General features: G+C 43.4%; 2 protein-coding genes across 2 annotated transcripts in view; one reads left to right on the top strand and one right to left on the bottom strand.

The window, feature by feature from the left end:
* Nucleotides 1–7,022: 7,022 nt before the first annotated feature.
* On the bottom strand, nt 7,023–12,122 carry PFN4 (profilin family member 4). Its single transcript, XM_041754310.1, has 4 exons — nt 12,006–12,122; nt 11,288–11,425; nt 10,433–10,538; nt 7,023–7,155 (listed from the first exon to the last, which is right to left on the bottom strand). The coding sequence occupies exons 1-4, from the start codon at nt 12,120–12,122 to the stop codon at nt 7,127–7,129; spliced, it is 390 nt and encodes a 129-aa protein (XP_041610244.1). The 3' UTR covers nt 7,023–7,126.
* Nucleotides 12,123–12,274: 152 nt separating this feature from the next.
* Nucleotides 12,275–12,900, top strand: part of FAM228B (family with sequence similarity 228 member B) — a 29,927-nt gene continuing 29,301 nt past the window's right edge. Inside the window, exon 1 of the mRNA XM_041754066.1 lies at nt 12,275–12,537. The gene's annotated coding sequence lies outside the window, so the exon portion shown is untranslated. The remainder of the gene's footprint in view (nt 12,538–12,900) is intronic.

Here is a 12,900-nt window from a genome sequence, read left to right as displayed (position 1 = left end):
TCTCTCTCTCTCTCGGCCTGGGAAACCCGTCTTTCTTCCGGCGGCAGGACAGGTTTCAGCCCTCACTGCCTGCAGAGAAAGCGTCCTCTCCCTAGGGATCTCATACTCTCTTAAATAAACAAAATCTTTTTTTTTTTTAAAGATTTTATTTATTCATTCATGAGGGACAGAGAGAGAGAGAGAGAGAGGGAGGCAGAGACACAGGCGGAAGGAGAAGCAGGCTCCATGCAGGGAGCCCCATGCAGGACTCCATCCTAGGTCTCCAGGATCAGGCCCTGGACCAAAGGTGGCACTAAACTAATAATAAACTAATACAAGAGAGAAAAGTGGAAAAGATTCTGGAAGAGGAGGAAGTAGGCCAAGACACAAAGGGTTGAGCCAGAGAATAAGATTAGTTTGGCCTTCCCTTAAAATGTTTCCCGGTAGAAACATACACATCCATACCCTGCATGGTGTTCAGCACCTACAGAGAAGTCCTTCTTATAATCAAACCCACTGTGGCACCCAGCTTCTGAACCACCTCAATTTCCTTCTTGGAGCTTGTGGTCACCAGGGAAATGGCTCTAAACATTTTGGTCAACTGAATGGGGCAGCTGTGCCCACATCTCCAGCGTCAAGAGGAATGAGCGCTGTCACCCCCTCTTATATACCTCTTATGGCAACAATCTAAGTTAGAATATACTTAGCCAGACACCTGGGTGGCTCAGTCGTTTAGTGCCTGCCTTCAGCCAAGGGCATGATCCTGGAGTCATGGGATCCAGTCCTGCATCAGGCTCCCTGCATGGAGCCTGCTTCTCCCCCTGCCTGTGTCTCTGCCTCTCTCTCTCTCTCTCTGTCTCATTAATAAATAAAATCTTTTAAAAAAATACATCGAGCCAGCAAAGGCACAGGGAAGGGAAGGTATAGGGTTGGCTTTGGAAAGATAAACTATCTATTTTACTGAGGGTGTATTGAGAGACAAGTCAAGGGTCAGGTTGGGCCTGGGTCACAGAAGGCACTGAGTGGGAGAAGCCATCCAGAGTTTCAGAGCTGGGTTTGTGCAAAATCAATCCAGCAGGCAAACAGAGTTGAGGATCAGAGAGTTCTGAAGGGGCCTCCTGAGCCGAGAGTCTAGAGGGCTCCTAGGACAGATGCCTGGGCCACTTTGATACCCTCTTTTTTATTTTTATTTTTATTTATTTATTCATGAGAGACAGAGAGAGAGAGGCAGAGACATAGGCAGGCTCCATGCAGGGAGCCTGACGTGGGACTCCCGGGATCACGCCCTGGGCCAAAGGCAGCCGCTCAACCACTGAGTCACCCAGGTGTCCCTGATACCCTCTTTGTATAAGATAAATGGAACAAGAGTCTATCCTCCACTGCCTGCAAAGGACCCAGAAGGACTGAAGGACAGTTTCCTCCCTTCTAGGGATGAAGACAAGCAGCTGGAACTGCTCTGAGAAACCTGGTTTTGCCTCACATCAGTCATAAAAACTGTCCACAATTGTCTGTATGGAGAACAGGTTCTATTGACATTGGGGTTAGAGGCCAGAGTGTGTCAGTGCACCGGTGAGGGACTCAGAGATGAGGGTTAGGGCAGTTAGAGGCCTGAGTTAGTGTCAGCAGTTAGCTTTAGGTGACAGGGCACGACTGGTAGGAGGAGTCTCTAGGTGTTGAGGGTCTTCCTCACTCATCCAGTGTAGCAGCTGGAAAGCAGTGAGCCAGGCCTCCAGGATGGCTGCAGCCTAGGGCAGGGTCAGTCTTACCATGGTGGCATGGGCATAAGGAGCCCTTCAGGGACAGTGACATATTGAGCATGGCTCCTGCAAGGCAGCAAAACCTGCTGTGTCCCTGATCTACCAGTGCGCCTGGCAGGGGGCTTTAGCGCTCCCCAGTGTCTAGATGTCTAGTCCCAAAATGCTGCTGGCTCCTAGAGGTTGGGAGTAAGTGGGTCTGATAAGAGGGGTCCAGGGTCCAATGTCAGTCCTCTTGTTTGCTGAAGGCAGATGGCCATCCCATGAAGCAGGTGCTTTTCTTAAAGCACGTCCTACTCCAATTCCCTTTCTGTCAAGATCCAAATTTTGGAATTGGGTGATTTTTGCAGTGGCAGTATTTCATGGTCTTCCACATCTCTGGCCTCTAAAGAGTCTCCCCAAGGGTTTATATTTTAGTAGAACAAATAAGATCTTCTGCATTAGGAATGAGATGGAGGCACTGATCTGACATTCAGTTGCTGTTGCTGCTGCTTTAAGTTAAACGGTGTTGGGGGCCCAGAATAATGTCTTCCAGATGTCCAGCGGGGTCCCAGCTCCTTCAAAGGCTTTTGCACAGTGCCACGGAGTCACCTTGAGGCAACAGCTGCTCTGGTGACCAAGCCTAAGCTTTGGCAGCCCAGCAGCTCAGTGATGACTTGTGGTTCTGGAGCAGAGTAAGGGCTGACAATTTTCCCTGGAGGAGCTGGAGTAGCTCATGTCTCGGTTGTTCATGCCAGCTACGTGCCTGCATGACTTCCTCTGGGCTATTTCTTCCCTCTCTCCTTGGGAACTCCTCACTGAGGTTGGTGGGGCAAATCCCAGGAGCAGGGACTTAGGAAAGCTCTGGGAGAGAGTAGGCTTGGAGTCAGACTAGTAGGGTCCTCTGTCCCCATATTTTGTGGCCTGCTTCTTTGGCTACCTGTCCCTGTCATCTTCCTGGACACACATCCATGTGATTCAATGTCCAAGGCACTTCTTTCTCTGGGCAGTGGTCTTCACGCTTTATTCTCAACTAGACAAAACTTTTTGAAAAACTATGGTCTGTCCCCTCTTACATTTTAAAGTTGATATCTAAAATATTTAATCCTAAATTTAAATAGTGCAAAAGATATGATCTCTGGTCATAAATATTAACATTTAAAAACTCTTGTATCAGGCTTTTCTTTATTTATTTTTAAAGATTTTATTTATTTATTCATGAGAGACACAGAGAAAGAGAGGGAGAGGGCATCCCTGGGTGGTGCAGTGGTTTGGCACCTGCCTTTGGCCCAGGGCGTGATCCTGGAGACCCAGGATCGAATCCCACGTCGGGCTCCCGGTGCATGGAGCCTGCTTCTCCCTCTGCCTCTCTATCTCTCTCTGTGTGACTATCATAAATAAATAAAGAAAAAAAATATTAAAAAAAATAAAGATGAAGAGTGAGTCAAAGCGTTTAAAAAAAAAGAGAGAGAGGGAGAGGCAGAGACACAGGCAGAGGGAGAAGCAGGCTCCATGCAGGGGGCCCGATGTGGGACTCGATCCTGGCACTGTGGGATCATGCCCTGAGCCAAAGGCAGGTAGGTGCTCAACCGCTGAGCCACCCAACCGTCCCTGTATCAGGCTTTTAAATGTATCAAGTAGAATCCAGATTTCAGAATAATTTGATATTTATAATCATCCACTAAAAATGCACAAAACAGTTAACAGTTGGAAGTTTTAAAATGTCATTTTTCTTCTAGTACTCATATTTTGATTCTACTTTTCTCAGAGAATTTTATACTGCTGTATTTTATGCTTTATTGATCATTTTTACCTGGAACAAAAATGTATATGAAAACTGACCCTAATTTAAAAAGTTATTTCCTGTGACCATAGGGCTCTAAGTGTTAAATTTCTTCTGGATTTTATTTTTTATATATATTTTAATATTTATTTATTCATGAGAGACACAGACTGAGTGAGAGGCAGAGACACAGGCAGAGGAAGAAGCAGGCTCCTCTCAGGGAGCCCGATGTGGGACTTGATCCCGGATCTCGGGATCATGACCTGAGCCCAAGGCAGGTGCCCAACCGCTGAGCCATCCAGGCGACCCTCTTCTGGATTTTATTATCATTACAATATGACAATATTCTTAGTCCACAGTTGATCAAAACATTATTTTGAATTTTTATATTATTTTAAGTATTATTTTAAATATTAATAATTATTGAACATGAAAAGTAAAATTTTATTGGAAAGACATTTCTTAATGACCATTGGAGGGGTTGAATTTTTCCAAGTAATTATTACGTCTGTGGATGAATATTACTCATTGCTGGAATAAGACTGGAATCAACATTAATTCTCTTCCTATTTTTCATTTTTATAGACAAGCTCTGGTGAACTTAATTTGCATAAATTAGATGGGGAAAGAGAATTTCATTATAGGAATGTCAGCCAATTCTCTGAATAGCTCTGAGTTATATGATTAAAAACTATATAATGATCTATCATGAAAAATTATTTTCAATGATCTATTACCTGGCAACTTAATTAGGTCTTTCTTCAATTTTTTTGAAAGCAAAGACTTGGGAACCACTCAACCTGTTAAGGATTTGTTACCCAGCCATAAGTGTCATTCAGGTTCTTAGCTTCTGGGTTTATACCAACAAAGTTTTGTGAAGATTTATCAAATGATTATTAATTATATCTGCTGTTTTTTCCACTTAGAGACACCTTGTTTAAATTGATATGCTCACAAAGGATCCAGAAAGCAAAAATGTTAATTTTAATATACTTTTGCCAAGACAATTTAAAAAATCAAATCCTTCTACCTTATCATATACTTCAAATATATTTTCATTAACATCTTGGAGCTGTAGACTTAATTATAAAAAACATCTGTGACGTTCTTATTGGCAAAGTCAGTCCTCGTTGTTAAATAATCAGCTAAATAAAATTACTTTCTGTCAGAGAAGGTTTCTCTTTTTAAGTAATCATGTTAATACATGTCATATGACAATCATCTTGCTTCTGAGTTTTAAGAAATAGATAAGACATAGAGCCTTCCTCTCCTAGACAAATGATAAAGAGATTTGCACTATTTCTCATTAATGCTCTTTTTACTTTATTCTCATGGAACTCTACTTCTCATATATATGATGTAAAATTTGACAACAGAGGATGGATTTTTATTTTTTGTAAAGATTTTATTTACTTGAGGGAGAGAGAGAGAGTAGGGGGAGGGAAAGAGGGAGAAGTAAACTCCCTGCTGAGCAGGACGCCTGATGCAGGCTCCATCCCAGGACCCTGGGATCATGACCTGAGCCTAAGGCAGACACTTAACTCACTGAGCCACCCAGGTGCCTCCAGAGGATGGGTTTTCAAACATACAAAATATTACAAATATTTTGAATTTTCCTTTCCTCTGGCATACTGCAATTTTTGCACTCCAAGCCAAGCATCACAGTAGACTGGGGCTGGATGAGAGTAGACCTTTCTTTCATATGGAAAGGGAGCTTGGGGAGGGGAGGTGGGAAGCTAGAGCTGATATGACAGTCCCAGCTGTTTTAGGCAAGTACATATGAGAGTTGAGGATCTGGGAAAAAGTTAATCACTTAAATCCATTCATGTCCCCCCCCCCCCCTTCTAAAGTCTTTGTGGACCTCCAGGACACAAATCTCTAGTTTGGAAACCCCTGATGTTTCAGAAGATTATCTAGTCCCTGGGTTCCTCGGTAGCTACTAGGTGCCTACCATCAAAGAGTCACTTTTGTGGGTCTCTCTGAATAGCTGGACACAGTTTTGTAATGAGAATTACAGGAAATAACTGAACAGATCTGCATAGGAGGGCTCTAGACAGTGAGGCAGTTGCCTTGAGGAGGTTTACAGAAAGGGCCCCTACTAGGCACCCAGCAGTGCCATGGGTGTGTGTCCAGGAAAGGCTGGCTGATCAGCTGGTGAGCAGGCAAGAGGCTTCATGATGGCCTTTACCACTTTAGAGATCACTGTGGTCCAGAGTCAGACCTTTTGCCTTGCAGGCTCAAAACCCCAGCTTGACAGCATGTGGAGGAGGTATATAATGAACATGACTAAGTTATAAAATCTAGATGTCAGTGTACTGATTTATAAAGAGAAGTCATTGGCATGAAGACTGATGTTAAAATCTATACATAGATCTACATGGAAAGCCCCAGGTGGCATGTTTTTGGAATTCAAAAAATTGTACCTTGGGATCCCTGGGTGGCGCAGTGGTTTGGCGCTTGCCTTTGGCCCAGGGCGCGATCCTGGAGACCCGGGATCGAGTCCCACATCAGGCTCCCGCTGCATGGAGCCTGTTTCTCCCTCTGCCTGTGTCTCTGCCTCTCTGTCTCTCTGTGACTATCATAAATAAATAAAAATTAAAAAAAAAAAAAGAAAATTGTACCTTGCTGCTTGATAAGACCAAGAACTACAAGAGGTCTAGAACCTGATGCCAGTGGTGTAAGGTGTTACCTTCTCAGGGACACCTGAAACTGTACCAACCAGATTGGTCTGGAGTTGCTATTAGGGGAAAGAAAGATCCATCATGCCCAGAAATGGTGAGGGTAGAATCCTGAATTTTCAAAACAGGTCCTATAACTCTCCACCCTTATTGTCCTGACCAGGAAAGGAGATGAACCCTTTCTGGAGAAGAGTGCATTCATTAATCACACTAAGTAATGTAAAGTAGCAGGGAGATAGAGTTAAAAATATTTTTGAGTTGATTCCTAAAAAACTCTTTTGAGTTGACTTTTGAAAGGCCTTTCCAATGGTCAACAAAAATTAGAAGCCCTCAGAGAGTAGGGAGTGTGGAATGTCCACCAAATTCTCTGACTAGTGGCCCAAAGTGTGGCCTTTGTGTTGCCCTCCTCCACAAGTCCCAAAGGGGTGGACCAGATGGATGTCACACTCGTAGTAAGCTGCATTGCAGGATGGGACCACTGAGTTCAGGGAGCTTAACTCTTTTATAGCAAGCAGTAAGATAGTCTGCTCTTTGTTCTGAAGTGAGACATTACTTCATTGTTCAAGGTTGCTTCCTGAAACATTGCCCTGAGAAATGGCTTGAATGAACAGTGGTTGGGCCCTTACATTCTTGGCATACCCAGCAAGACATATGGGAGTACAAAACACTCATGGAGGAATCTCTCAAAATATATGCCCCAGGCAGCTATCAGGGTTCTCACACTCAAGCCAATGACCAACACTTAAAAACAAAAAGCAAAAAACATGTAAAGCTTATTAAAGAATTCCAATTAAAGAAGAGGATCTCTTGAAATAAGAAAAATTGCTCCCTTAACTCATTCTTCCCTTTCAGTATCTTTTTCCTAGTATTTCAACCACAAAATAAGGCATTACTTTTTCTTCAGGATCTGTTCCCTAAAATAATAAAAGCTGTCTTTCATAGTCCTCTATGACTTAATTTCCTTTTCTTCTTAGATATTCTCCTGAAAAGAAACAGAATCTGGTTATTATTTGTGAGCAACAAATTGTCAATACAACATGCTTCATTATACTTATTCCACAGACATTGGGAGTGACTACCATGTGCTAGAGATGAGAGATACAAGGATGACTGGATAGCTAAGACCCAATCTCTGCTCTCAAAGATATATATATATCTCCTAGAATCTTTCATAATAAAACATTTTTAAATAGTCATAACTCTTTATTTCCCAAATTTTCTATAATTATCATGTAGAATTTTTTGATAGAGAAAAATATAAGAAAACATAAGCAAAGGAAACAGAAGTAATGAGACAAGTAACTGGTTCCTTAGTAGGTATCAGCCTCAACCATCCCTCATGAGAATCCAACCCCTTCCGAGACAGCCCATCCCTTCCTAGAGCAGTGGGATTTTAGTAGCATGATACCAGCTATCTCCTTCTAACTAGCACATACTCTTTGGAGTCTTTTGTGATCCTAAACCAGAATCTAAACCTTTACTGCAAGCCACAGAATCTACTTTACATGGTCAGGCAACATCCCTGGTCGCCAAAGGAGACCTGGGGAACTAGCCCTAGGCCCTAACTGGTAGGATAGAATCTGGCCTCTTGATAGCTTAATTGCCCATTTTCCTAGTCTCATTTTCTATATACTTTTAATTAGATAATTAGCCCAAATCTACAGGTTTGTTTTTTTAAGATTGTATTTATTTATTCATGAGACACATAGAGAGAAGCAGAGGCAGAGGGAGAAGCAGACTCCATGCAGGGAGCCCGACGTGGGACTCGATCCCAGAAATGTGGGGTCACTACCCGAGCCGAAGGCAGACACTCAACTGCTGAGCCACCAGGCATCCCTACAGGTTTGTTTTGTCTTCTTGCTCCAACCCTAGTCTACTGAAACTGAACCTCCCTCAAATTTTTACATGTGTTCAGAAAAGGTTGTTGTTAATAGCCTGTTTCTTCCAGGTTGGATAGAGTTCCTTCTATTAGATGCTTCCAAAGTTGTGTCCTGTCCAGGCTCAGTCCTGTTTACTGTTAGAATACCTCATTGCCAGCTATGTAGCATGGTTTATGAAACTCCATGCCAGGAAATATTTATAACGACTGGGAAGGTCTGTGCATACATACATTTGTGTGTATTTTTTTCTGTGATGGTACTTATTTTCTCAATTTTTTAAGATTCATTTCTCTGAAGTCTTCCCTGATTCTGTTAGGCCAAAAGCCACTCATTTATTTGCTCATCCAATATGTATTATTGCTTACTCAACACTAGACACTGTCTTGGGTACTGAAGATAGGAGATTAAGATACAATTGTTTTGTTTGAAGATTTTTTAAAATTTATTCATGATAGACATATATATATATATAGAGAGAGAGAGAGTCAGAGACACAGGCAGGGGGAGAAGCAGACTCTATGCTGGGAGCCTGAAGCGGGACTCGATCCTGGGACTCCAGGATCAGGCCCTTGGCCAAAGGCAGGTGCTGAACTGCTGAGCCACCCAGGGATCCCCTGAAGATTTTTTTTTTTAATATTTTATTTATTTATTCATGAGAGACATGGAGAGAGAGTGAGAGGCAGAGACATAGGCAGAGGGAGAAGCAGGCTCCATGCAGGGAGCCTGATGTGGGACTCGATCCCAGGACTCCAGGATCATGCCCTGGATGGAAAAGCAGACACTCAACTGCTGAGCCACTGAGGCGTCCCGAAGACTTTTTGTAAAAAAGATTTTCTTTATTTGAGAGAGAGAGAGAGAGCATGAGTGGGATGGGAGTGGGGAGAGTGGCAGAAGGAGAGTATGAGGAAGAAGCAGATTTCCTGCTGAGCAGGGAGCCCCATGTGTGGGGCTTGATCCCTGGACCCTGGGATCACACTCTGAGCTGAAGGCAGACGCCCAACTGACTAAGCCACCCAGGTGGCTTATTTTTTTATTTTTTATTATTTTTAAAAATATTTTTATTTATTTATTCATGAGAGACAAAAGAGAGAGAGAGAGAGAGAGAGAGAGAGAGAGAGAGAGAGAGGCAGAGACATAGGCAGAGGGAGAAGCAGGCTCCCTGCAGACAGTGGGACCCGATCCCAGGACCCCGGGATCATGACCTGAACCAAAGGCAGATGCTCAGCCACTGAACCACTCACATGCCCTGAAGATAATTTTATTTAATTTATTCATTCATTCATTCATTCATTCATGAGAGACACAGAGAGACAGAGACACAGGCAGAGGGAGAAGCAGGCTCCATGCAGGGAACCTGATGTGGGACTCCATCCTGGAACTCCAGGATCACACCCTGGGCCAGAGGCAGGCGCTAAACCACTGAGCCACCCAGGGATCCCTTGACAAGTCTTTGAAATAGGCAGTGACATTCTTCTAGGGACTCAACTGCCTCGATGTTAATACTTTGCCAAGGACAAAAGGCAATCCTAGCCCAAACCCCACGACCCCGTAAGTCTACTTTAATATAAAATTTCTTTCTTTCTTTTTTTTAAGATTTTATTTATTTATTCATGAGAGATACAAAGAAAGAGAGAGAGAGAGAGATTGAGAGAGGCACAGACACAGGCAGAAGCAAGCTCCATTCAGGGAGCCAGACTTGGGACTCAATCCTGGGACTCCAGGATCACACCCTGGGCTGAAGGCAGCGCTAAACTGCTGAGCCACCTGGGCTGCCCAAATGTAAAATTTCCTTTGGAAACCTCCTTTATCTCTATCCTTCCCCCAAGATACATGTTGTTAATCATTCCCCAAGCATATGGCCCACTGATATACACCTGAAGGGTCTCATGACTGAGTTTTTACTCAATAGTAATAAATGATCTTTCCTAACAATAGCTAATCCCCTCAAAATCCTGGAAACCTTGTTCCCAAAATACCTGGGAGGCTTACACTACCTCTAACCCCCTCCCAATTTGAAAGTGTATAATGGGCCACTCCTCAGGACCCCAGGGTGGCAGCTCTTTCTGCCTACCTGTCCTGTCCCCATGCTTTGATAAAACCACCATTTTGCACCAAAGATGTCTCAAGAATTCTTTCTTGGCCATAGGCCCTAGACCTCACCCCACCAAACCTCACCTATATTCCAAAACAGCAGCACCTGGAGTCCATTTTTTGCAATGGCTGTTACACTCGGATCTGTAAGTAACCCTAGTATCCTTCCAATAAATTCCTCCTTTCCACCGTAGGTGGTTTGTATTGGCTCTTAGTTACTGACAGTGAGAAGATCTGACTACCATAGGGAAAGAGGCATGGGGGGGGGGGGTGCGGGAACAAACTTACCCAGCTTCTCTGTGGCTTCCACACAAACACTAGGATACATGCCTTCGGTGTAAGTTGCCACCAGAAGATATAGATGGGTCTTCACAACCACCACACCAGTTTTTTCCTGAATAAAAGTAAAACAGATTGTTTTCTTTTGATTCTAGTCACAGGAGTAGCAGTTATACTATGGTCACACTTGTGCCATTTCTTTACTTCCATACACTCATATCTGTATTTGGACTCTTCACTATTTTCCACCAACTTAGTTGTTTTTTCTAAAAAAATTGCGAACTTGTAATATCGCATGTGTATTTAGAAAAAGTTCCCCAACTGACTGTAATATACCCCTATCCCAGTGAGAACTGATATAATGAGAAGGTAATACATTTTGGAATTGGACAGCTTTGGGCTTGAATCCCAGTGCCTCCATTTTCTGCAGCATGACTAAGGAAGTTATTTAACCTTGTGAGGCTACTTAGTTTATAATGCTGATGAAGTGTGCTTAACCCATAAGATAGGGCATCCAGTAAACGTGAATTTCATCTCCTTATTTCCTTATTGAAGATGTCTTAAGTACAAGAATGCTATAACTTTTCTTCTTTTTTTTTTTTTTTTAAGATGAAGGAGGATGTAGAGTATAGAGTACTGAAAAGAGATACTTCAGGCAAGGTTCAGTTGATAGATTCTGGAATGAATGTTTCTCAACTAAGCTCCCTGTTCGTACTTTCTTTTACATATTCCTTTCTAGCATTAGATTTCTGTCTCAGACATTGCCACTGGAGTAAAAGGCCTAATGTTTTATAAACGAGATCAGCAAATTGGAATCAAATTCTTAAGGTTTTACCGAGCTGTCTTCAAATCCTGAACACTCACATTCTTAGCGTAAAGAGAATAGTCATCTGCCCGGATACATTTGTAGTCCTTTTCCTTGAAATACAATCCTTCTCTTCTGGTTTGTAAAGGGTTCTTGGCGAATCCATTCACAAGTGTTCGGACATCACCAGGCATTACCTGCAGAAGTAAAGAGTGAGCAAACTGTGGCAGGCTGGCCAAATTTGGCCCAAATTTATTTTTGTAGGCCTGCAAGCTAAGAATGGTTTTTACATTTTTAAGTCAGTAGATTTTAAAAAGCACTAGAATAGGGACGCCTGGGTGGCTCAGCGGTTGGGCGTCTGCCTTCTGGCTCGGGGCGTGATGCTGGAGTCCTGGGGATCGAGTCCCACATCGGGCTCCCCGTGTGGAGCCTGCTTCTCCCTCTGCCTGTGTCTGTTTCTCTCTCTCTCTTTGTCTCTCATGAATAAATAAATAAAATCTTTAAAAAAATAAAAAATAAATAAAAAAGCACTAGAAGAGTATTGTGTGATTTGTAAAAATTACAGGAAATTCAAATTTCAGTGTTCATAAAGATTTGTTGGAACATAGTCACACCCATTCTTTTATGTATTGTATATACCCTTTTTTCCTATTAAAACTGCATAGCAGTTGTGACACAGGTCATATAGTCCAGAAACCTAAAATGTTTACTATGGATTTTTCCAAAAAAAAAAAAAAAAAAGTTAAAATGCTTACACCCAAACTTGCTTTTCCTTACACTAAATCCTGGCGATGCCACACACAAGCTTCGCTCCTGGAGTTTGATGAGTGCTGCACTGTCCACATGCTTTGTTCCCAGGAGGGTATCTAACAGTAAGTTCTGCAAATGACTCATGTGTTCCCTCAGCTCTGAAAAAGGGAACTACAGTTGAAAGGATTCGCTCGGGCTAGATTTGAAAAGGCCCCTGAGGGGATCCCTGGGTGGCGCAGCGGTTTGGCGCCTGCCTTTGGCCCAGGGCGCGATCCTGGAGACCCGGGATCGAATCCCACGTCGGGCTCCCGGTGCGTGGAGCCTGCTTCTCCCTCTGCCTGTGTCTCTGCCTCTCTCTCTCTGTATGGCTATCATAAATAAATTAAAAAAAAAAAATTGAAAAGGCCCCTGAATACAAACCTCCCTAAGGCCCTTTCTTTGGACAGTTTTCAGCGTGTGCGCTCGGGAAGTAGTGAAAATGAAGAGTGAACACGGTGGTCCGTCATCAAATAGCCATCAATACTCCAAGAGGAAAACGGAAAAAACCACGGTTCACACAGTGAGTTTGGAAAATCACTGCTCTTCGTTATCTAGTTACGCTAATGGTTCGCATCAGAATCACCTGAGATTATAAACCCAGACACCTGCGAGGTGCAGCCACTGATGCCATCAGCGGGTAATGAGTCTTCACGTTCACTCACCCCTGACCGGCACCGGCGACTACTATGGGCACGGATGCAGGGGACTAAATACACTAAAAAGGCATTTAAAGCGGCATTTTCCGTACAGGTCCCCACGTTTTCTTGGGCCGTCCTCACAGGGACAACCTCCACAAACACTCTTCCTTCTAGGGGATGCGGAGGGCAGGCGCCCCTTTCCGGCCACTCCCGCGCAGTGGTTTACACCACGGGGGTTCCAAGAG

Source organism: Vulpes lagopus, chromosome 5 (genome assembly GCF_018345385.1).
Source record: "Vulpes lagopus strain Blue_001 chromosome 5, ASM1834538v1, whole genome shotgun sequence".
Classification (NCBI taxonomy): domain Eukaryota; kingdom Metazoa; phylum Chordata; class Mammalia; order Carnivora; family Canidae; genus Vulpes; species Vulpes lagopus.
The sequence above is the reverse complement of the archived record's forward strand: the minus strand, read 5'-3'. Positions and strand labels throughout refer to the sequence as shown.

Coding starts and splice junctions, on each gene's coding strand:
- PFN4 (XM_041754310.1), bottom strand. CDS start 12,122: ATGAGTCATTTGCAGAACTTACTGTTAGATACCCTCCTGGGAACAAAG. Junction 11,426..12,005: donor TGGCATCGCCAGGATTTAGT/GTAAGGAAAAGC, acceptor TTACTTCTGCAG/GTAATGCCTGGTGATGTCCG. Junction 10,539..11,287: donor ATTCTCTTTACGCTAAGAAT/GTGAGTGTTCAG, acceptor ACTTTTATTCAG/GAAAAAACTGGTGTGGTGGT.